The following is a 24,009-nucleotide window of genomic DNA, read 5'->3' on the forward strand; positions in this document are numbered from 1 at the left end:
TTTCAGAAAATATCACTGGGCTGGATTGGACCATAATTTGAAAACACTACAAGATAGAGGAATAATGTACGGAGATATCTTGTTTAGAATTTCACTGCGGACATTTTCTACGTCTAGGCTTTTTTCTGCCCGATGCTTAGTTTGTTAGTTACAATGCAAAATTATCCTAATCGGCTATCAACCATTTATTCCATTATTATTCATTTCTGACTGGGGGACATGGTTTGACCCGCGATATACCCGATTCCGCGATCAATCGGGGCGCGATATACCGGGAGTTTACTGTATCTTAATGCAAAATGGACATTGTCATTAAACTAAAGCTAATAATTTTTCACGATAATGTTTTATATTAATGCAACAGCAATTTATTGTAAATAGGTTTTACAAACTAGAGAAATAAAGGAAAGAATTTTCGGCACATCACATAAAAATGTCTTTTATTTGTAAAAAAGAAATTCTCATCACAAATAGAAAATGTTTTTTTTACAAAATTCATGTGCTAAACGCTCACATTCTTCAATTTTTTCCCATTTGTGCAAAGAATCACATAATTACATATGTATAATATTATAAATACTACAAAAATACTAAGCAATATCTATAAAGTTGTAGATAATGTGAAAAAAATGTACAAAATTTTTTCGGTCCAAATGTTCAAGAGGTAGAAAATGAAATCTAGTTTTAGTCAGTTAGAGATATACAATCTGCTTGTATCTATGAAGAATTGCTTGAATGGAAACACTTTTTTTCTACCTGTCAAACCACTTGGGCCATTTCTTCATGACACTTGAAACGGCCATTAAGTTAATTAATCTTAAAACATTTTAATTTACAGATTTTTACATTCAAAGAATTATAAACAATTAAGTACTGAAACATTCAGCAAATAGGGATCAGATGACCCCTCAGAATCATGAAGAAAAACTGTAGAGAATCTAACTACTTAAAATTTTTTTCGTATCCATTGGATAACTGTCTCTTACAACATAATATGGCGCATAAACCAATACAACTGATGGTGCAATACACCTAGAAAATCATCTGTAAATCTACAAAGTTTTTTTTTTTCACGCGCACAGAATATACACTGTTCCTTCTAGTATTACGTAGATGAGTTTTCAGTCTGACAATCACATATTGTTCATTGAGAATTGAAAATAGGGTTTTTGTACATGATTATATAATACACTCAACACCTTGCCTTTCCTTCTCTGTAACATGTACACTGAGTAATAAAAAACATTTTCACTGTAAATTATTTTCGCATCGTCTGTTTCTTGCGCTGTTTCTGACAATTTTTGTGCCTTTTACGAAAGTGTTGGTATATAATAATAGGCCACACTAAAGGCACAGTACATAGTGATCATGTAATTTAAAAAAGAAAGGAGGGGGGAAGGGTACATCTGGTTCCTTCACAGTAGATTTGGCACCAATGATTACAGTCTGCTGCAAAAAAAAAAGCACTTCAGTTCAGTCTTCCTAGTTGGCTGTGATGAGTTGACCAGCTTCTTGTTACTTCAGTTGGTTGCAGCAGGGCTCGACTTCAGTGCCCCCACTGACCATGTGGCATTAGAGAAATCATTATGTTAATCTCCCAGCTGGCTTCATCTGCGACGTGATGCTGCAGCTAAGATCATTTGTTTGAGCATCGGTTGTGGGTTGCAGACCTGCGGTTCGCACTGCATACGTCCGTCTCCACCGCACCTGGAAAACCACCCAGCGTGATGCCACAGTTTGGAATTGCTCACTTTTGAATATAAATGTTAGGCTTCTTGTGTTTCAAAGTTCATATGCCTCCTTAATGTACTTAAAAAGTCCTTAGTCAGCAAACAATGTTTCGAGCACGCGCAGTGCAACTGGCGAATTTTGGGCCATGTGACTAGATTTTATGTATAAAAAACATTTTGAATTAATTTTTCATATTTTGTATATCACTTTTAAACTATAAAGGTGAGTTTTGCTGTCTTAATTTGAAATCTAAATAGTACTTGGAATGAGTGATCAAATTAAACGTTTGGGCTACAAATTTCAGAAGGACAATATGTTTGGTTTAGGTATGAGTTCCAGAGATAATTCTGAACAAGAGGTGCTTATCTGTAAGAGCTGATTTACCAAATAATTTTTTTGTGCATTAACTATTTAACATTGTTATTTTCTTGAGGTATTTTGTGATATTAGATATAGTTTTCTGCCTCTTGGTAGTGACAGAGGTGATGCAAGTAAATGGTTTCATAAAAACTCCTTAATTTTTGATTGCACAAGAGGAAACCAACCATGTGTTTTAATTATTGCAGGGTGTTTATCCAGCTCTGGAAAATAATATTTTTTTTTTTTTTGGAAAGATAAGGGTTAGTCAGGGAAAAATATGTGTCAGGTCAAGAAATTTTCTTGACGTGGTTATAACAAGACTAATCTTCTTTCTCTAATCCATTAATTTTACCATGCATATTGTGTATTTTGAGCAAGTCATATTTTATGACATGTGGGGCTGAAATCCATCTGATGGTGCCTTCGAGTGTGATGTACGAAAAACACTTAGTTCATTCTTTCTAGGCATTTGGTTACTGTGTAAACATTTTTGGAATGATTGTGAAGGGACTGTAAAGTTGAGGCCACACAGAAAGCTATGCAATGTTCAGTATGTTCACTGCTCAAGGATAGTCTGCATGCCGTCAGGTTCGAGTGATGAATCCAGCGATGATAATATTCTGCTGGCTCTCACAGTATTTAAACGTAAAAAGAAATGGGTTCATGAATTTAATACATAAAAAAAAAAAGAATTTTAAGAAAGTTGTACAAATGTTTGGCTGGAGACTGTACATCAAACAAGCTAACCTTGTTTTAAAATTGTTATGATTTAACAAGCTCAATTATTTTTGCTGTACATCACTCATCTAACACTTTACATAACTTAACTTTTTGTCACAAAACTTTGCATGGAGTAAGGTAGCATATGCAAAAATACTGGATTCACATTCCAGAGGATTCAGATTCAGATTCTGGTCCAGTCAACATGATTTTGGCTATCCATAGTTATCTGAAATCACTCTAGGAAAATACTGGATTGGTTCCTAACAATAGGCCATGGTGGGTTCCTTCAAATATAACTGTTCTGTGAAGTTGTGTAATGACCTCATCAATGAGACATGAAGCCCAAGTTAAAATAATGCATAAGCTAATAAGACGTACAATGTTGCTCTTACCTGCACAGTAAACAGGGGCCGGAAGCTGACTCCACTACTTCTCCCACTCTATGTCCTTTTCCTTGCACCAGACACCCAGTTCTTCTCGCTGTGCCCTTGTAGGCATGAGAGAAGAAATGGGGTGGTAGAGTTGTAGTTGTGGTAGTTGTGGTTGTGGATGTGTTCATGACGGTTACCATCGACACTGGACATTCGTAGCGAGGACAGCAAAAGCCTTCAATTGGCTCCTCACGGCAGTTAGGGATTGGTGGTGGGCAGCTCTGTTGCAGGCAGATTATATCACCACGGAAGCAGAAGCAGAAATCACACGGGTCGTCTCTTGGTATCTGCTGGGCGGAAACGTACACCTTTCCAGCATAGCGACATGTTCCTGGTCCGAAAGCAGTCGGTTCGTCGTCTTCTTCGTATTCTTCACCATGTGATGGTGATGGTGGTAGGTATGCATTGTTTGGTGGTACAAGTGATTCGTGGTCTGGATAGGGTGCTTGGATGTATTCAGTAGTATGCTGTGTGACAACAGGTTGGAAGTAAGGACTAGATGTGGTGAAGTTGTACCCTGCAGTAGGAAATTCAGGTGTTGAGGTTGTAATGTTTTCAAGTGGTTGCATATGAATTTGTTCAGGCATCTGTTCAGGAAATTGCTCTTCTTGCCCTGGTTCCACAGAACTAACATTTATTGCTGAAGGAGGTGTAGAAACATATGTGGTATTTTTTGGGACTTGTGGAAGTTCTGGCCTTGCACTTGTTAACTGTATTTCAGGTTTCGGACTCTCTGTAGAATGCTCTTTGATTGTTGTTATATGTTCAATACCTTCAGTAATGGATGTCTCAATCACTTCACCTTTGGTGACATGTTCTGGTGTTGGTATTTTAGCTGCTTCTGTTACTTGTTCTTGTCTTTCAGTAACCTGCACTCCAACCGTCACTTCTCCAATTTCTGTAACACCGGACGTTTCTTTTGCAGGGGCTCCTGTCTGAGATTCTCCAGGAGTAACTTCTGTTTTACCACCCTCCGAAATATATTCTTGTTCTTTCGTTACACTCATGGTAGAAGTTGCTTTCTCAGTAACATATCCTGCGGCGGTAGTACTGGGTTCTTTTGTTGCACCTGTCTCATAATATACAGTTTCATTTTGAGCACCAACAGTTGTTGTCTCCTTCACCTTAGGAGCAGTCACATATTCATGTACTTGTGTTACAGTTCCAGCTTCTGTTGTCTGTTCATTTTCTCCTTTGACTCCTTCCATTTTGATTTCAGTAGATGACACTTCAAAACCTGAAACCTGAGTAACTTGCTCAGGTTCTTCTGTGTAAGTTGCACCTGTTGTTGGTGCAACTGGCACTTCTTCTTTAGGAATTTCAGGAATTTCTGTTGGAATTACACCTGGTGCTTTTGCCTCTGTTGAGACTGTTATTTCCTCTGTTTTAACACCTACAGTAATGTATTCTGCACTTTCAGGTGTTGTTACAACGGAAAAGTTCTCATGTGATACAGATTCAGGCCCAACTGATGTGATCTCTAAATTATTTGTAGGTGTCTCTTCACTTGGTTTTTGCTCAAGTTTTTCTTTTTCAGTAGCATATTCAGGTGCATTTGTTGCAGCTGGTACACCTTCAACTGTAGAAAATACTGGCATTTCGGTTTCACTTTCACCTGGTTCTTGTGATGATACGGAAGTTGCTGGTGTTATTTCTTCCTTGATTAAAGCTGGTGATGTTTCTGCCTGTGCTTCTTCAGTGGTATGTTCAGCCTCCACAGGAACAGTTTCACTAGTTTCACCTTTAGAAACTCCAGTTGCTTCCGTTGAAAAAACAACTGGTGTTTCTGCCTCAACCTCATTAATTGCAGTTGTAGCTTCTAGTTTTATAGGCCTTTGTTCTGTGGAAACTCCAGGAGTTTCAGTTATATTTTCTGCCCTTTCCGAAGTTGTGCCAGGCCTTTCTTCTTCTTTGGGAACTCCAGGAATTTCGGTTGGAAGTTCACCTGGTGCCTGTGTTTCAGTTGAGATTGATGTTCCTTCCTGCTTGACACCTTCAGTAATATGTTCGTTCCCTTCAGTAATAGTTACAGCTTCAGAGACTTGTTCCGAAACTTCATGTGTTGCTGGACCTGGCTTTTCTTTGTAAACTTCAGTTGTTATGACATCTGGTGACTGTGACTCAGTTGAGCCGGTTGTTAATTCTGGCTGAATTGCTTCAGTTACTTGTTCTGCACCTTCAATCTTGGTTGATACTGGCATTTCTTCTTTAGGAATTTCAGGAATTTCTGTTGGAATTACACCTGGTGCTTTAGCCTCTGTTGAACCTGTTGTCAATTCTGGTTGAAAAGCTTCAGTAACTTTTTCTGCACCTTCAAGTATTGTTGCACCGGGCTTTAATTCTTCTTTAGAAATCTCAGGAATTACTGTTGAAATAATACTTGGTGCATTTGCCTCAGTTAAGGCTGATATTACTTCTGGTTCAACAGCTTCAGTAATGTGGCCTGTTGTACTCGTCTTTTGTCCTTCTGTATAAATTCCAGAAATTTCAGTTGGAAGTACCCCTGAGGCTTGAGCTTCGGTAGTGGCTGAACTTATTTCGGGCTGAAGATCAACTTCAGTTATATGTTCTGCACCTTCAGAAGTTGTTGCACCAGGTATTTCTTCTTTGGGTATTTCAGAAACTTCAGATGGATATACACTTGGTGACTTTGTTCCTGTTGTTGCTGGTGTTACTTCTGGCCTAATTGTTTCAGTGATTTCTTCTTCAACTTTAGAAGTTGTGGCTCCAGGTCCTTCTTCTTTTGGTACACCAGCTTCCGTAATGTGTTCAATCCCTTCAGAAGTAGTTGCACCTGGTCTTTCTTCTGCCTTTGGTGATTCTGAAGTTTCTATTTGAGCGGTCATTGGAGTTTGTGCACCTTCTGGTAAAGTAACACCAGGTTCTTGAGCCTCATTAGAGGATGGTGTTACTTCTGGCCCAATTTTTTCAGTGATTTCTTCTTCAACTTTAGAAGTTGAGGCTCCAGATCCTTCTTCTTTTGGTACTCCAGAAACATTTGTCGAATATTCACCAGGTGTTGAAGCAGAAGTAATTTTTGGTACACCAGCTTCCGTAATGTGTTCAATCCCTTCAAAAGTAGTTGCACCTGGTCTCTCTTCAAACTTTGGTGACTCTGAAGTTTCTATTTGAGCGGTCACAGGAGTTTGTGCACCTTCTGGTAAAGTAACACCAGGTTCTTGAGCCCCATTATAGGATGGTGTCAATTCTGGCCTAATGTTTTCAGTGCTTTCTTCTTCAACTTTAGAAGTTGAGGCTCCAGGTCCTTCTTCTTTTGGTACTCCAGAAACTTCTGTCGAATATTCACCAGATGTTGAAGCAGAAGTAATTTTTGGTACACCAGCTTCTGTAATGTGTTCAATCCCTTCAGAAGTAGTTTCACCTGGTCTTTCTTCTTCCTTTGGTGACTCTGAAGTTTCTATTTGAGCGGTTTTTGGAGTTTGTGCACCTTCTGGTAACGTAACACCAGGTTCTTGAGCCTCATTAGAGGATGGTGTTACTTCTGGCCTAATTTTTTCAGTGTTTTCTTCTTCAACTTTAGAAGTTGTGGCTCCAGGTCCTTCAACTTTTGGTACTCCAGAAACTTCTGTCTGATATTCACCAGGTGCCTGGGCTTGTGTTGAAGCAGAAGTAACTTTTGGCACACCAGCTTCCGTAATGTGTTCAATCCCTTCAGAAGTAGTTGCACCTGGTCTTTCTTCTGCCTTTGGTGACTCTGATGTTTCTATTTGAGCTGTCACAGGAGTTTGTGCACCTTCTAGTAAAGTAACACCAGGTTCTTGAGCCTCATTAGAGAATGGTGTTACTTCTGGCCCAATTTTTTCAGTGATTCCTTCTTCAACTTTAGAAGTTGAGGCTACAGGTCCTTCTTCTTTTGGTACTCCAGAAACTTCTGTCGAATATTCACCAGGTGCCTGGGCTTGTGTTGAAGCAGAAGTAACTTTTGGTACACCAGCTTCCGTAATGTGTTCAATCCCTTCAGAAGTAGTTACACCTGGTCTCTCTTCTGCCTTTGGTGATTCTGAAGTTTCTATTTGAGCGGTCACAGGAGTTTGTGCACCTTCTGGTAATGTAACACCAGGTTCTTGAGCCTCAATAGAGGATGGTGTTACTTCTGGCCTAATTAATTCAGTGTTTACTTCTTCAACTATAGAAGTTGTAGCTCCAGGTCCTTCTACTTTGGGTAATCCAGAAACTTCTGTAGGATATGCACCAGGTGCCTGGGCTTCTGTTGAAGCAGGAGTAACTTTTGGCGAGCCAGCTTCAGTAAGGTGTTCAATCTCTTCAGAAGTAGTTGCAACCGGTCTCTCTTCTGCCTTTGGTGACTCCGAAGTTTCTATTTGAGTGGTCACAGGAGTATGTGCACCTTCTGGTAACGTAATACCATGTTCTTGAGCCTCATTAGAGGATGGTGTTACTTCTGGCCTAATTATTTCAGTGCTTTCTTCTTCAACTTTAAAAGTTGTGGCTCCAGGTCCTTCTTCTTTGGGTACTCCAGAAACTTCTGTAGGATATGCACCAGGTGCCTGGGCTTCCGTTGAAGTTGAAGTAACTTTTGGTTCACCAGCTTGAGTTTTGTGTTCAATCCCTTCAGAAGTAGTTGCACTTGGTCTCTCTTCTGCCTTTGGTGACTCTGAAGTTTCTATTTGAGCGGTCATAGGGGTTTGTGAACCTTCTGGTAACGTAACACCATGCTGTTGAGCCTCATTAGTGGATGGTGTTTCTTCTGGCCTAATTGTTTCAGTGTATTCTTCTTGAACTTTAGATGTTGTGGCTCCAGGTCCTTCTTCTTTGGATACTCCAGAAACTTCTGTAGGATATGCACCAGGTGCCTGGGCTTCTGTTGAAGCCGAAGTAACTTTTGGCACACCAGCTTCAGTAATGTGTTCAATCCCATCAGAAGTAGTGACACTCGGTCTCTCTTCTGCCTTTGGTGACTCTGAAGTCTCTATTTGAGCGGTCATTGGAGTTTGTGCACCTTCTGGTAACTTGACACCAGTTTCTTGAGCCTCATTAGAGGATGTTGTTACTGCTGGCCTAATTTTTTCAGTGCTTTCTTCTTCAACTTTAGAAGTTGTGGTTCCAGGTCCTTCAACGTTTGGTACTCCAGAAACTTCTGTCGGATATGCACCAGTTGCTTGGGCTTCTGTTGAAGCAGAAGTAACTTTGGGCGCACCAGCTTCCGTAATGTGTTCAATCCCTTCAGAAGTAGTTGCACCTGGTCTTTCTTCTGCCTTTGGTGACTCTGAAGTTTCTATTTGTGTGGTTTTTGGAGTTTGTGCACCTTCTGGTAACTTAACACCAGGTTCTTGAGCCTCAATAGAGGATGGTGTTACTTCTGGCCTAATTAATTCAGTGTTTTCTTCTTGAACTTTAGATGTTGTAGCTCCAGGTCCTTCTTCTTTGGGCACACCAGAAACTTCTGTTGAATATGCACCAGGTGCCTGGGCTTGTGTTGAAGCAGAAGTAACTTTTGGCACACCAGCTTCCGTAATGTGTTCAATCCCTTCAGAAGTAGTTACACCTGGTCTATCTTCTGCCTTTGGTGACTCTGAAGTTTCTATTTGAGCGGTCATTGGAGTTTGTGCACCTTCTGGTAACGTAACACCATGCTGTTGAGCCTCATTAGTGGATGGTGTTTCTTCTGGCCTAATTGTTTCAGTGTATTCTTCTTGAACTTTAGATGTTGTGGCTCCAGGTCCTTCTTCTTTGGATACTCCAGAAACGTCTGTGGGATATGCACCAGGTGCCTGGGCTTCTGTTGAAGCAGAAGTAATTTTTTGCACACCAGCTTCAGTAATGTGTTCAACCACTTTCGAAGTAGTTGCACCTGGTCCCTCTGCTGCCTTGGGAAGTTCAGATGTTATTGTTTGTGATACACCTGGTGCTTGGGTCTGTATTTCTGATAAGGTTGTCATGTGCTCTGATTTTTTATTTTCTAAATGTTCTGTTGTAGTTGAACTAAGTATTTTCTTTGTCCCTTCCTCTGCTCCTTGTGGTTTTTCTGGAAATGGTGTCTGAGTTGTAGTTACTTTTTCCATAACTTGATTTTCCATTTCCAGTTCTATTTTATTTTTCTCATCTGTAACATAAAAAATAAACAAGTTTTTGTTACCTGTATTTGTTTTTTTTTTTTTACAGAAACATTGTACTTTTTGAGGTGTAATCTTTCACTTTCAAAATGATTCTTTAAAAATATTAAATTTATCATTTAACTTGTTAAAAAAAATGTAATGCTATATTTTCCAAGATGAATTATTGTTGGCTTTCTTAGGGTATTGTGTAATTACTTCTTAATTTTTAATGTTAGAAAATTGTGATTTAGTTACTGCTAGTCTTTGAGTTTTAGTTTAAATATGTAACAAGGTTCCCAATAAAATCAGATGTAATTTATTATAAACATTTTACTGGTAATTTTATGAAAATATTTGTACACAAATTAATATAAATATTTTAGTCTCTCAAACTTATAATTTTGTTTTAATAACAATTTACAAGCAAAGTGTAGAAAAGTTTTATAATCCCACCCATTTAGGTAATTAAAATTATGGAGCTGCACAGTTATTTAGTAACAAAGCTGCATGGCTTAACTCAGTTTCTTTGGTTGGATTATTTTCAGTATTGAAATGACTGAGAAATTTGTCAAGATGATTTTCATTGGAACCTATTAGGTAGGTAAAGTGTATAGTTTTACTGACACAGGAATGGTTTGCTTACAATTCATGCCACAGTTAATTAATACAATTGACATAATTTGTCCTTAGATTTACATATAAATTATCCTGCTATATTTTTATTTTTATATACTTAAACCTCAGAGGCTGATACTGCTAACTTGTCAGGCCTCAACTGATTTTAATTTACTAGAGATGGTCTAGGCCATGCTCATGTGGCAAGGGTCATAGGTTCCGTTACAACACTGATGTAACTGAACTTTTTTTTATAAGCATCTAGTTTTCTTCTCAAGAGCTGAAAGAAATGTTAGTAGTACTGGTAAACTTTCAGCTTTTTTTGCTTTCCAGTTTGTATTTTCATCTTCTGTATTTGAACTGATGCAGTTGGAAAACATTATGCTAGCATAACATGTTGGAATGTTTTGGTTTTCTGTCATGTTTTTACTCTTTTAATTCTGGCACAATGAAAGTGAATAATTTATTTTTAACAATTTATTGGTGGTTTTTTTAATATTTACTATAAATATTACTTTAACAAAAAGCTAAAGCAGTGGTGTTTTGATTTCAAGTTGTACGGGTGGTGATGTTTTTCCACTAATGACTATAAAAAATATCTTTGAAATGCTTGCATTATTAGCATGCTGTATTAGGTATGGTAAAACCTAGTAAATTTAGGTCAATTTGGATTGGAACAAATTCAAGAAAACAAAAATCCGCGTTAGCTGGTAAATTCGAGATAAATTAAAATAGACAACATACTTAAATGTTATTTTAAAATAAAAACATTTTTGAAATGAATATCAGTTCTAAACTTCATCTTGCCAAGTGGTGTGACTCATTGCATCATTGTGTACAGTCCCAGTTGCTGTACAGTACAGTTATGATTATGTGCTCCAGTTAAAGAAATACCTCTGCATACTCTAAAATGTTTACTTGTACATTTTAGTCTCTTTCACTATCATGTAAGATATCTTTTAATTTATTTTTTTTGACATGATAACGTCTTATCAATCGATGAATGCCGGCTGCACGCAAGAAAAATTTTCACGTTCCGCCTGAGCCGAGCGTGCAAGAACCCGCCAACCATCGTGCGAGAAAATTTTCTATAATATCAAACAGGTTTAGGTGGGCTTTTTAACTAATTATTTAAATTAAATTTGCAAAAACTGTAAATAATATTTGAAAGTTAGAAAGTATGCAATTTTTCATCAATGTTTTCTTATAACGTTATCACGTAAAATTATCGTCCGTAAACCGACTTTACAGACAACCCCCTATTTATAATTAATTAAATTTTTTTTTGTGTTCTAAATTAGTTAGCGTTATTTGGCAATCCAAGTTAAAAGGCACTGACTTAACAAGTTTCTACCGGTGGTGGATTTAAGGGGGAGATTTGGGTTGTGCCGTCCCCTCCCCCCCTGAAGGGTAAAATATGCACTGGATAATACGACTTATTAAGTAATAAACAGGTATTATACTAGGTCCAGACTACCCCCCATAATTCAATCGTCGGTCCGCTCTTGGGGTCTATCATACTAAGTTGTAACACTGTTACGATAGAAACTAAACAAATTAACACCATTTAGATGACCAAAAACATAAACAGACTATCAGCTCTAAGCAACTGGGAAAAAAAATTACCACAGATGTATGTAGGGCAGCATTCGTTGGGCCTTTGAACAGGTACGCAGTTGGTGAAGTTGTGTGGCAGAGGTGGGCAGGTGATGTGTTCACACTGAATGATGCTGCTCACACAACGGCAACTCTCATGGCAAACATTTGCGGGAGGGATCGCAGAATTGTTTTTGTATGTGGTCCCTTCGAGTAAACAATTACCTGAAAGAAAATATTTTTAGTATAATTTACAAAATCATACTCTTTTATTACAAAAAACCACTTCTCAAGTCAAATGTTAATACATAGAGATTATAATACTCTTACATTTATGAAATAATAACTACAATTCATATATTATTTATATCTAAAATAATATAAGTCCTAATAATTGTTTCTGGGTTTGGTGTCATTAACTCGACTGTATGAACGCCACCAATAAACTGAAAATGTCACACAAGGTGATCGTTAGGTCGCTTATCCATAACCTCCACAGCTAAAATGAAATAAATAAATGTCAATTATTGTAAAATAGCTATTAAACTATATGGTGATCATAAAAATAAATTTACATAACTATGAACAAATTGGCAAAGCATTAAAGAGTAATAATATTATTTAATAAACATTACCTTCGCCTGGTACTATTCCTTGCTCAGGTTGAACAGTGGTAGGCACAATTCCCAATGGGCCAGGTGGGAAGTTAGAGCTCTGAGGTGGATGTGGGTAGAAGTAACCTGGGAGGGTAGTTGTCTCAGGCGCCTCAGCCATTAAGGGTTCTGTTGCCATAGCTTCAGGTCTTTTGGTATTTGTAAACTGCTCTTCATCTGAAGGAGTCTCATCTTTAACAATTTGTGTGCTGTATTCTATTTCCGGTTTTAATGTAGTTTCTGGTACTTCTAGTTTAGAAGTTTCTGTACCATACTCCTTTTCTTGTTCAGTAGGAGCAGGCACCTTTTCAGGTTTGATCTCTGTAGTTTGTTCCTTTATAATACCTTCCTCTGAACTGGATGTAGAAATTTTGGCAGGTGTGGTAATGTATTCTTGGATAGGCACAGTTGTACCGGCTGAATTTTCTTCCTCTCGATATTGTGTGTTATGCTCTATTTCAGGTTTTGGTGTGATTTCAGGTACTTCTAGTTTGGAGGATTCAGTGCCATATTCCTTTTCTTGTTCAGTAGGAGCAGTCACCTCTTCAGGTTTGATCTCTGTAGTTTGTTCCTTTATAATTCCTTCCTCAGAACTAGATGTAGAAATTTTGACAGGAGTGGTGATATATTCTTTGGTAGGCACAGTTGTTCCGACTGGTCTTTCTTCCTCTTTGTATAGTGTACTGTGCTCTATTTCAGGTAGTTGTGTAATTTCAGGTTCTTCTAGTTTGGAGGATTCAGTGCCATACTCCTTTTCTTTTTCAGAAGGAGCAGTCACCTCTTGAGGTTTGATCTCTGTAGTTATTTCCTTTATAATTCCTTCCTCAGAACTAGCAGTAGAAATTTTGGCAGGTGTGGTAATGTATTCATTGGTAGGCACAGTAGTTCCGGCAGGTTTTTCTTCCTCTTGATATTGTGTGTTGTGCTCTATTTCAGGTTTTTGTGTGATTACATGAGTGGTGATATATTCTTGGGTAGGCACAGTTGTTCCGACTGGTCTTTCTTCCTCTTTGTATAGTGTGCTGTGCTCTATTTCAGGTAGTTGTGTAATTACAGGTTCTTCTAGTTTGGAGGATTCAGTGCCATACGCCTTTTCTTTTTCAGAAGGAGCAGTCACCTCTTCAGGTTTGATCTCTGTAGTTTGTTCCTTTATAATTCCTTCCTCAGAACTAGCTGTAGAAATTTTTGCAGGTGTGGTAATGTATTCATGGGTAGGCACAGTAGTTCCGGCAGGTTTTTCTTCCTCTTGATATTGTGTGTTGTGCTCTATTTCAGGTTTTTGTGTGATTTCATGAGTGGTGATATATTCTTGGGTAGGCACAGTTGTTCCGACTGGTCTTTCTTCTTCTTTGTATAGTGTGCTGTGTTCTATTTCAGGTAGTTGTGTAATTACAGGTTCTTCTAGTTTGGAGGATTCAGTGCCATACTCCTTTTCTTTTTCAGAAGGAGCAGTCACCTCTTCAGGTTTGATCTCTGTAGTTTGTTCCTTTATAATTCCTTCCTCCAAACTAGATGTAGAAATTTTGACAGGAGTGGTGATATATTCTTGGGTAGGCAAAGTTGATCCGACTGGTCTTTCTTCCTCTTTGTATAGTGTGCTGTGCTCTATTTCAGGTAGTTGTGTAATTTCAGGTTCTTCTAGTTTGGAGGATTCAGTGCCATACTCCTTTTCTTTTTCAGAAGGAGCAGTCACCTCTTCAGGTTTGATCTCTGTAGTTTGTTCCTTTATAATTCCTTCCTCAGAACTAGCTGTAGAAATTTTGACAGGTGTGGTAATGTATTCATGGGTAGGCACAGTAGTTCCGGCAGGTTTTTCTTCCTCTTGATATTGTGTGTTGTACTCTATTTTAGGTTTTTGTGTGATTTCATGAGTGGTGATATATTCTTGGGTAGGCACAGTTGTTCCGACTGGTCTTTCTTCCTCTTTGTATAGTGTGCTATGCTCTATTTCAGGTAGTTGTGTAATTACAGGTTCTTCTAGTTTGGAGGATTCAGTGCCATACTCCTTTTCTTTTTCAGAAGGAGCAGTCACCTCTTCAGGTTTGATCTCTGTAGTTTGTTCCTTTATAATTCCTTCCTCCAAACTAGATGTAGAAATTTTGGCAGGAGTGGTGATATATTCTTGGGTAGGCAAAGTTGTTCCAACTGGTCTTTCTTCCTCTTTGTATAGTGTGCTGTGCTCTACTTCAGGTAGTTGTGTAATTTCAGGTTCTTCTAGTTTGGAGGATTCAGTGCCATACTCCTTTTCTTTTTCAGAAGGAGCAGTCACCTCTTCAGGTTTGATCTCTGTAGTTATTTCCTTTATAATTCCTTCCTCAATACTAGATGTAGAAATTTTGGCAGGTATGGTAATATATTCTTGGGTAGAAACAGTTGTTCCGACTGGTGTTTCTTCCTCTTTGTATTGTGTGATATGCTCTATTTCAGGTTGTTGTGTAGTTCCAGATGATCCTAGTTTTGGGGCTTCAGTAGTGCCGTACTCCTTTTCTTGTTCAGTAGGAGCAGTCACCTCTTCAGGTTTGATCTCTGTAGATTGTTCCTTTATATTTCCTTCCTGAGAACTAGTTGTAGAAATTTTGGCAGTTGTGGTGATATATTCTTGGGTAGGCACAGTTGTTCCGACTGGTCTTTCTTCCTCTTTGTATGGTGTGATGTGCTCTATTTCATGTTGTGTAATTTCAGGTTTTTCTAGTTTAGAGGATTCAGTGCCATACTCCTTTTCTTTTTCAGAAGGAGCAGTCACCTCTTCAGGTTTGATCTCTGTAGTTATTTCCTTTATAATTCCTTCCTCAGAACTAGATGTAGAACTTTTGGCAGTTGTTGTGATATATTCTTGGGTAGGCACAGTTGTTCCAACTGGTCTTTCTTCCTCTTTGTATTGTGTGCTGAGCTCTATTTCGGGTTGTTGTGTAATTTCAGGTTCTTCTAGTTTGGATGATTCAGTGCCATACTCCTTTTCTTGTTCATTAGGAGCAGTCACCTCTTCAGGTTTGATCTCTGTAGTTTGTTCCTTTATTATTCCTTCCTCAGAACTAGCTGTAGAAATTTTTGCAGGTGTGGTAATGTATTCATGGGTAGGCACAGTAGTTCCGGCTGGTTTTTCTTCCTCTTGATATTGTGTGTTGTGCTCTATTTCAGGTTTTTGTGTGATTTCAGGTACTTCTAGTTTGGAGGATTCAGTGCCATACTCCTTTTCTTTTTCAGAAGGAACAGTCACCTCTTCAGGTTTGATCTCTGTAGTTTGTTCCTTTATAATTCCTTCCTCAGAACTAGATGTAAAAATTTTGGCAGGAGTGGTGATATATTCTTGGGTAGACACAGTTGTTCCGACTGGTGTTTCTTCCTCTTTGTATTGTGTGATATGCTCTATTTCAGGTTGTTGTGTAGTTCCAGATGATCCATGTTTTAGGGCTTCAGTAGTGCCGTACTCCTTTTCTTGTTCAGTAGGAGCAGTCACCTCTTCAGGTTTGATCTCTGTAGATTGTTCCTCTATAATTCCTTCCTCAGAACTAGATGTAGAAATTTTGGCTGGAGTGGTGATATATTCTTGGGTAGGCACAGTTGTTCCGACTGGTCTTTCTTCATCTTTGTATAGTGTGCTGTGCTCTATTTCAGGTAGTTGTGTAATTTCAGGTTCTTCTAGTTTGGAGGATTCAGTGCCATACTCCTTTTCTTTTTCAGAAGGAGCAGTCACCTCTTCAGGTTTGATCTCTGTAGTTTGTTCCTTTATAATTGCTTCCTCTGAACTGGATGTAGAAATTTTGCCAGGTGTGGTAATGTGTTCTTGGATAGACACAGTTGTTCCGGCTGGTTTTTCTTCCTCCTGATATTGTGTTTTGTGCTCTATTTCAGGTTTTTGTGTGATTTTAGGTACTTCTAGTTTGGAGGATTCAGTGCCATATTCCTTTTCTTGTTCAGTAGGAGCAGTCACCTCTTCATTTTTGATCTCTGTAGTTTGTTCCTTTATAATTCCTTCCTCAGAACTAGATGTAGAAATTGTGGCTGGTGTTGTGATATATTCTTGGGTAGGCACAGTTGTTCTGGCTGGTTTTTCTTCCTCTTGAGATTTTGTGTTGTGCTCTATTTCAGGTTTTTGTGTTATTTCAGGTTCTTCTAGTTTGGAGGATTCAGTGCCATACTCCTTTTCTTGTTCAGTAGGAGCAGTCACCTCTTCAGGTTTGATCTTTGTAGTTTGTTCCTTTATAATTCCTTCCTCAGAACTAGATGTAGAAATTTTGGCTGGAGTGGTGATATATTCTTGGGTAGGCACAGTTGTTCCGACTGGTCTTTCTTCCTCTTTGTATAGTGTGCTGTGCTCTATTTCAGGTAGTGGTGTAATTTCAGGTTCTTCTAGTTTGGAGGATTCAGTGCCATACTCCTTTTCTTTTTCAGAAGGAGCAGTCACCTCTTGAGGTTTGATCTCTGTAGTTTGTTCCTTTATAATTCCTTTCTCTGAACTGGATGTAGAAATTTTGGCAGGTGTGGTAATGTGTTCTTGGATAGGCACAGTTGTTCCGGCTGGTTTTTCTTCCTCCTGATATTGTGTGTTGTGCTCTATTTCAGGTTTTTGTGTGATTTCAGGTACTTCTAGTTTGGTGGATTCAGTGCCATATTCCTTTTCTTGTTCAGTAGGGACTGTCACCTCTTCAGGTTTGATCTCTGTAGTTTGTTCCTTTATAATTCCTTCCTCCGAACTAGATGTAGAAATTGTCGCAGGTGTGGTGATATATTCTTGGGTAGGCACAGTTGTTCTGACTGGTTTTTCTTCCTCGTTTTCTTGTTTTGTGCTGTGTTCTACTGCAAATGTGTGTGTTATAACTGGTGCCTCTGTATTTTCAGCCTCAAGGTATTTGTTTGTAGTTTGTCCATGGGGTTCTGTACTAGTGGTACCTATAGTTGTTTCTTTATTGTTTTCATTTGAAGGACTTTTAGTTTTACCATTTTGTTTCTCTGATATATATTCTGTATTATATTCTAGTTCTGGTTGTTTTGTAATGAATGGTATTCCTGTATTAAATTTTTCAGTGCTGTACCCTTGGCTTATTGGTTCTGTCACAGGAAAATATTCTTGTTTCTTAGTTTCCATAACATTTTCTGTTTCTGGTATTATAGTTTCAAGAGTTTGGAATACATTTTCACTTGTTTGCTCGTGCAAAATTGGTACTGCACCACTGGTCACATCATGCCTTATTGTTGTTGGAGACATTTCAATTCCTTCTGTGATTTGCCCTGTTGTTGTTAATATTTCCTTTTCGCCCTTAGACGAATGTGGTAACATGTACTCATTTGTTGTAGATGTTATTGGTCCATGAGTCATAGTTTCATGCTGTAGTTTAATGTTTTCAGTGGCCATATTTTGTTCTGGTGTTAATGTGTGTTGCTTTGTGGTTAATTTTGATTCATGTAAAGGATTCACTGTGGTTGCATTCTCTCCTTGTTGGGACAGTATATCAAATGGTAATGTTCCATTCTCTGAAACAGAACAAAACATTTTACATAAATATTTTTTCTAATTGATTAAAGTATCCTAAATGTAATCAGTTGAAATTACAGTTATTTAATATTTTTAATTTAATCCAAATAGAGTTATTGCCACATTATTGATTTAAATAATATGTAAACAGTGCTTAAAGTTTTATCTGTACTTAATATAAAGTACTAAGTAATAATCTTCGAACAAATTGTTGTGTTATGAAGGTAGGTATATTTAACCTTTTTTTATTTTACTAAAACTATTAGTCATTTTTAATTGGTTTGTGTTTTATTAAGTTGGTGCAATATGTTACAAATTTGCAACAATTTTATGGTTATAGGGAAAATGAATGCTTTAATAAATGGAATAATTGCTGCATGGACACATCAAGTAACCTTTCAAAGTGTTCAAACTTTATAACAACAATGTAACAAATGGGCGCTGCCAAGAATTTTTAAAATTCTTTTATATTCTCAGTAAGATTATTTCACTTCTGGGGAATTTTATGTATTGCTTATACCTACTTAATACCGATGTGAAGAATATGCTGTATATAAACCATTTGTAAGTGGTAACATGTTAGCAGTTTGTAGGTTAAAATAGTTTTATTTTTCAATCATTTTTATTGTGAATAATTTCAGAATTTAGGGGGGAAAATATTAAATTATTTTTATTTTATTTAACTGTAGTTGTCCAGTTCTCACATTATCAACTACTTACATCATACATACAGTAGACATACATCATGAAAGCAATAGCAGCAAATATTAGAGCAGTTAGTGCACAAATGGTCTTGCATTAATGGGAATCAGACAATTTTTCACTCTGTAATCCTACATGGGAATTTCTCGAACATAGCACTTTTTAATTTTCTGGCTTAGTTGTCAATAGTATTAAGATAATCATAAGTTTTTATGTGTGTAGTCTAGAAGGCACAACAATTTTTTTGAAGTAGACTGTGTAATAGACACTGTTGCATTTGTATGGGGAACATCTCACTCCACATCATTCTAAATATATGTACCTTATTTGATTGAGATACGAAGACCATATTGACCATTCAAATGGTTTAACTTGTCCATAATCTTTGTCGAAGTATCACGTGAGCGCCTGTTTTACTTAATGTCCGTATAATATTACTGAACTGGCAATTTTACTTGTTTTAATTTTTAAAGTTTTTTTTATTGGGGCTTTACGTAATTGCCATTAGAAACAGTATAACGTGACAGAGACTAGGGATATTGGGTCAAGGAATAAACCATGGCATATTTTAAGGGCAATCATGGAAAACTGAAATAAGAATGGCTGAAGTGGGATTGGAACCCGGTTCCCCTTGCTCCATGCCTGTAAATATTGCCAGTACTACTGGACCACTGTCATCTGCCTGTGGCGTGGGTCAAGCCGTACACAGACCATAGGCACGATGTCTGAAATAACCAAGACAGTCTTCCCATGCAAGAGTTGTGCAGTTTCACTGAGCCACATTCTGCTCAGTTAACAGAGTGCTTCTTGCATGCCTAAGAATCACAATTGTGAAGTGAGGATGTTGCCTCACCTCTGGTATAACTCATGATTAGGGACAAGATTATATGGTGAATTGCAATAAAGCCAAAATAACACAGAAAAGCATGTCAATACACCTTATATCACCGAAATGTAAGTACTATCATGAAATTTATCAGCAAATTTAATCAAAACGAAATCATAAAAATGTGATACTTAATATATTAAATTCAATGACTGTAATGTATTCAATATGAAGTTTTTTTTTTTACAAAAACATACTTAATAGATTGGAAAATTTTATTATACACTTTTTTTGATTGTACAACTGTTATTAATACATAACTCATTTTTACACTACGATGTTGGTACATTTTTCAAACAAGTATGCACAAATTTATTTCTATTGTTCCAAATGCATTATCTGTCGCTCAAACTTGCACTGTTTTTGTGAAATCGGTATCAAAACCATTTATGTCTCATGTGTACAATAATATGCTATCTTTATGAGTAAACAGAATTAATGGAAAAAAATTTAAAACAATAACACCAAAATCTCCTTGTTTTGAAAACTAAATTGGTTTAGAAATTATAAACCATAAAATCTTGTATCTATTTATGATTTACGACCACTGGGCTCATGGCCGGTGGTTCGGAGACCAACACGTCTCCAGCGTCTGAGTTATGGTAACTTTTTCTCTGATAGCTGAAGTGGAATCATTTTGGGTTGTCCGTTTCAGAGAAAGGTTGTGCAATGGTAAGCGTTAGACTGGCGTTTGGGAGGATGCATCCTAATTTCAGTTTCCCAAGGTTTCTCGAAATCACTCCAGGCAAATGCTGGGACGGTTCCATGCCGAACCAAACATCGGTGGTCTGGGTATGTTGCCGTTGCCAACGACCTCGCTGTCAATGAGATGTGAAGGACAACTTAAATTAAAAAGAAAGTGTGTGCATGGAGCCTACGTGTGACAGAAGTGAATCTTCTTGCTTAATATATTATTAGGTATAGGAAACACATTTCTCTTTGGCTAAGGTCGCAGATAAATAAATAAATATATATATATATATGTGTGTGTGTGTGTGCATATATATTATATGCAAGTGTGCAAGGACTATTTATGCTACTGCACAAGTATTCTATTACACCTATCCCTCAATTAGCATGTCTTCAGATTGCGCGAATTCATTTAGTGCAATGCTAATTTTACTACCCCAGTCTTGAATAGCACGTCTGTAAATTACAGTTAACACGAAATCTCCGCAGGCAAAAAAAAAAGCCGGGCACGACGCCACGAAGTCTGTTTCAACTTCTGTAAACAACAGATGTGCCACGGGATACAGTTAGCCAAACAAGGGGGGAAGAGATGCGCGCAGGTCTGACTACACTATCGGCTGTTGTACAAACATCAGCTATGGCAAGTTAAATTGCGACTATGGAGTATAAAGGACCAAATGTTTTTACATCCGTGCATATGCCGCCTTGCCGTACCGTTGTCACCTGGCTACAAACCGGGCCATGAACTCAGTCTAGCCAGTGGCAGGGAATTCATTCAAACAAAAGCAACGTCTGCCCTTTCAGCTGCCGGTAACTGTACATGCTTGATCTCTCATAATGCATCGTGTTCAAGTATTTGAGACAAAACTAGAAATATTACAGCACACAGATTGTCATGAAGGCCACGCTTATGTTGGTCACACTTTATTTTTAAGCAAGTCAACTGTGCGCACAATCGTACAAAATGACTCTTATCAAAAGTTTATTTAAGTTTGATGCTGTTGGTTGTACTAGCGGGAATATATTTGACATTAGATACCGGAACAGAAATGAACAGATGATTCACGTGGAAAAGGTTGTTAAATGAATGTTGCAATGAAAAAAATAATCTTTGGCCGGGCAGGATTGGTGTGAACCAGGTGGTGATACGCAAATAGGCACTTAAATTTAAAAAAAAAAAAAAAATTAAAATGTAATCATTTGGAGGACAGTAATATCGGTTTCACTGTCAGTAAAGGATGGTTTGGAAAGGTACGCGACATGAGTTCAAGGTCATGCCCAGGTGGGCAAGTCAGCCAGCCGACTGACGATAGAGTACAAACATAACCGCATATCTCCCGTTACGCGGTGTCGTATTTGTCATACAAAGTGCGATGGGAGGCATATAAAGATTAATGGTGTGACATATTTATAGTTATATTACATAAAGTATATTTTCCTACACAATTTTGGAACATATTAAATAAATTAGCCTTGCTATTTATGGTAACTAATGCTTCAGAATACGCGATTTTGAATAACACGAGCATTTTTAGGAACAAATTAGTCTTGCTAAGTGAGGGATAGGTGTGTGCAAGTGTACAAGTATACAAATGTGCAAGTATGCAAGTTTGCAAGTAAGCTGCGTCATTTCTACCTCCCCCCTGCCGTATCCTCCTCTACCAGTTCCCCCACCACGTACCTAACTATTCGCCTAATGTGATCATTGTAATTTTCGAAACGTTCGAATATTGTAACCCCCTCAAAAAGAAGTTTCACTTTAAAAAAAAAAGTTAAATAAAAAAATGGCAGTCTGTTGTGTTGGTTAATCTCTAATGATAAATAAGGGGTTGTTTCTCTGCAGTAGGGTTTGTTGAGTCTGGTCCAGCTATCACCTACACCAGTGGTGCCAACCTGACTCTCCTGTTTGTGCAGTAGGCAAGTAATGAATGCAAACTTCTTGTTCAATAAGCGGTTCCATAGGCGCCGACTTCTAGTTTTCAGAGGGGGGGCAAGGGGCAAGTCTCATATTGTGGGGCACTTTTAGTGATATGCTATTGCTGTATCTATCTTTCACTGTCGTGTGTGATTGTTGCATGCATAAATTAAATAGGCTTACTTTCCAACCATTTTCGTCATAAGTTGTAATTTTAAGTTACAAATTCGATATAATGACACGTTTTTGAAGTATAAAAACCATATCCATAATAAAATTTGAACATTCTCATTTAGACTTGATAATAATTTACCATAATTTTGAGTCAGTGGGTGTAGAATGGAAAATGCATTAAGAACAAGCTACAATTTATTTACAACATAGCAGGTAACACACAATTACCAACATTCATTCATTAAAGTTCGGATCTCAACAAGTGTTGGCTTGTTAATTTGAAATTATTCCATTACACCAAAAACACATGTAAATAACATAAAAAGTTTGATTTGTAAATACAGTAAGAACAGTCATCACTTACACGAAAATGTGTTTTGCCGAATCGGATTCTTCAAAATGAAAGATGTCGCGATTTCATTCAAATCCAAACAATTGGCAGTACTTGAATGGGCATTCAGAAGGGCTATATGGTTCAATCTCGCCTCTGTCATAGTAGATCTTAAGTAGTTTTTTAATCTACGTAGCATCGAAAATGATCGTTCACTTTCACATGTAGTAATTGGAATAACCATGATGATTCGTACAAGCTTGTGAAGTTCATCAAAATAGTCTTTCATATGCTGCATACCATCAGATTTTAAGATGTCAACCACATCTTTGAAGTTTGCAGGGGATTTTAAATTTTGCCCCTTCAGGACATCATGGAACATATCGCGATGCATTTCTAGCCGTTTGCTGTTGAAGTCGTTTCCATAAAATGCTACAACTTCGTCAGCTGGAAAAGAAGGGGTCAAAAGAAAATGTTCCACAGAGGTCAGCAATTTCCTTGCTTCAACATCAAATCTGGTTTTGAGACCTGATAGTATATTATCCATGACTTCAATGTATATCTGCCTATAATTTTCTTTAGGAGTGAATTCATGAGGTGGAGTAGGACCATCATATCTTGCTGGCAATTTTCTTTTTCTATTTTCTCGTGGAGGCTCTAAATTCAAAGCCTTTGAGTTGTGATCAACTTTTGACCAAAATGCATCAAACTGCTCTCGCAGCTGTTTTACTGTGTCCTCCAAAACACACAGAATGTGGCACGAATCTTTCATATGCAGCATTTTGCCTTGTAATGATTTGTTTGCGGCAGAAAGATGCTGGAAAATTAAACACAACAGTTCAAGCATTACCAGTGTATCTGATTTTTCCAGATATCTGAGAAATCCGGAAGCTTTGGTGGCAGCCTCGCTGGAATCTTGACTAGAAAATTCGTCTAGAAAGGCTATAACATTACTGTAGTTAGACAAAAGAGTCTGAAGAGAACAGTAACGCATAACCCATCTTGTAGGACATAGTGGCCTTAAATTCTTGCTGTGTTCTTCTTGAAACCTTTTAAACCACTCAAGGCGTTTTGGGGAATGCTTAATAAACCCAATAATCTCACGCAGTAAGTTCATTGCATCTCTAGCAGTTGGAACATTCTTGATGCTATCTTGAGTAACTAGATTAAGAGAGTGAGCTTGACAATGGACAAATAAGGCTCGATTTTCTAATTCTCTAATTTTCTTCTGCAGACCTGAATGAACACCTGCTACATTACTGGCTCCATCAAAACACTGACCTCTGAGGTCCGACACTGGTAACTGAAGACGAACTAGAACATCGTTTGTTATGTTGAATAAGGTTTGAGCTGTAGTGTCGGGGGTTTCGTAGAATCCTAAAAAAAGTTCTTGAATTTCAAGATTTGTATCTACTGTTCGTACACAAAATGACACTTGTTCCTTAGTTGTACAGTCAGTTGTTTCATCGACTATCAATGAAAAATGTTGGTTCTCTTTAATCTCGAAAACAAGCTTATTCACCACTGCATGTGACAAAATAGACAATATTTCGTTAACGATGTCGTGAGAAATCCATTTATAACCATCTCTTTGTAACCAAGCATCTAGTTCCATGCTGTCCTCAGCTCTTAATTTCAGTAGTTTCAGGATATTT

The 24,009-nt window shown here is 37.7% G+C and overlaps 1 protein-coding gene across 1 annotated transcript in view; it reads right to left on the reverse strand.

Moving 5' to 3' along the window:
- Window positions 1-418: 418 nt before the first annotated feature.
- LOC134530510 (mucin-2-like) overlaps window positions 419-24,009 on the reverse strand; it is a 113,747-nt gene continuing 90,156 nt past the window's right edge. Inside the window, exons 9-12 of the mRNA XM_063365379.1 lie at window positions 12,166-17,655; window positions 11,561-11,755; window positions 3,207-9,327; window positions 419-1,707 (exon numbers count right to left, since the gene is read on the reverse strand). Of these exons, the coding sequence (XP_063221449.1) occupies window positions 1,608-1,707; window positions 3,207-9,327; window positions 11,561-11,755; window positions 12,166-17,655 (11,906 nt within the window). The 3' untranslated portion in view covers window positions 419-1,607. The remainder of the gene's footprint in view (window positions 1,708-3,206; window positions 9,328-11,560; window positions 11,756-12,165; window positions 17,656-24,009) is intronic.

This window comes from Bacillus rossius, chromosome 3 (genome assembly GCF_032445375.1).
Source record: "Bacillus rossius redtenbacheri isolate Brsri chromosome 3, Brsri_v3, whole genome shotgun sequence".
Lineage (NCBI taxonomy): Eukaryota > Metazoa > Arthropoda > Insecta > Phasmatodea > Bacillidae > Bacillus > Bacillus rossius.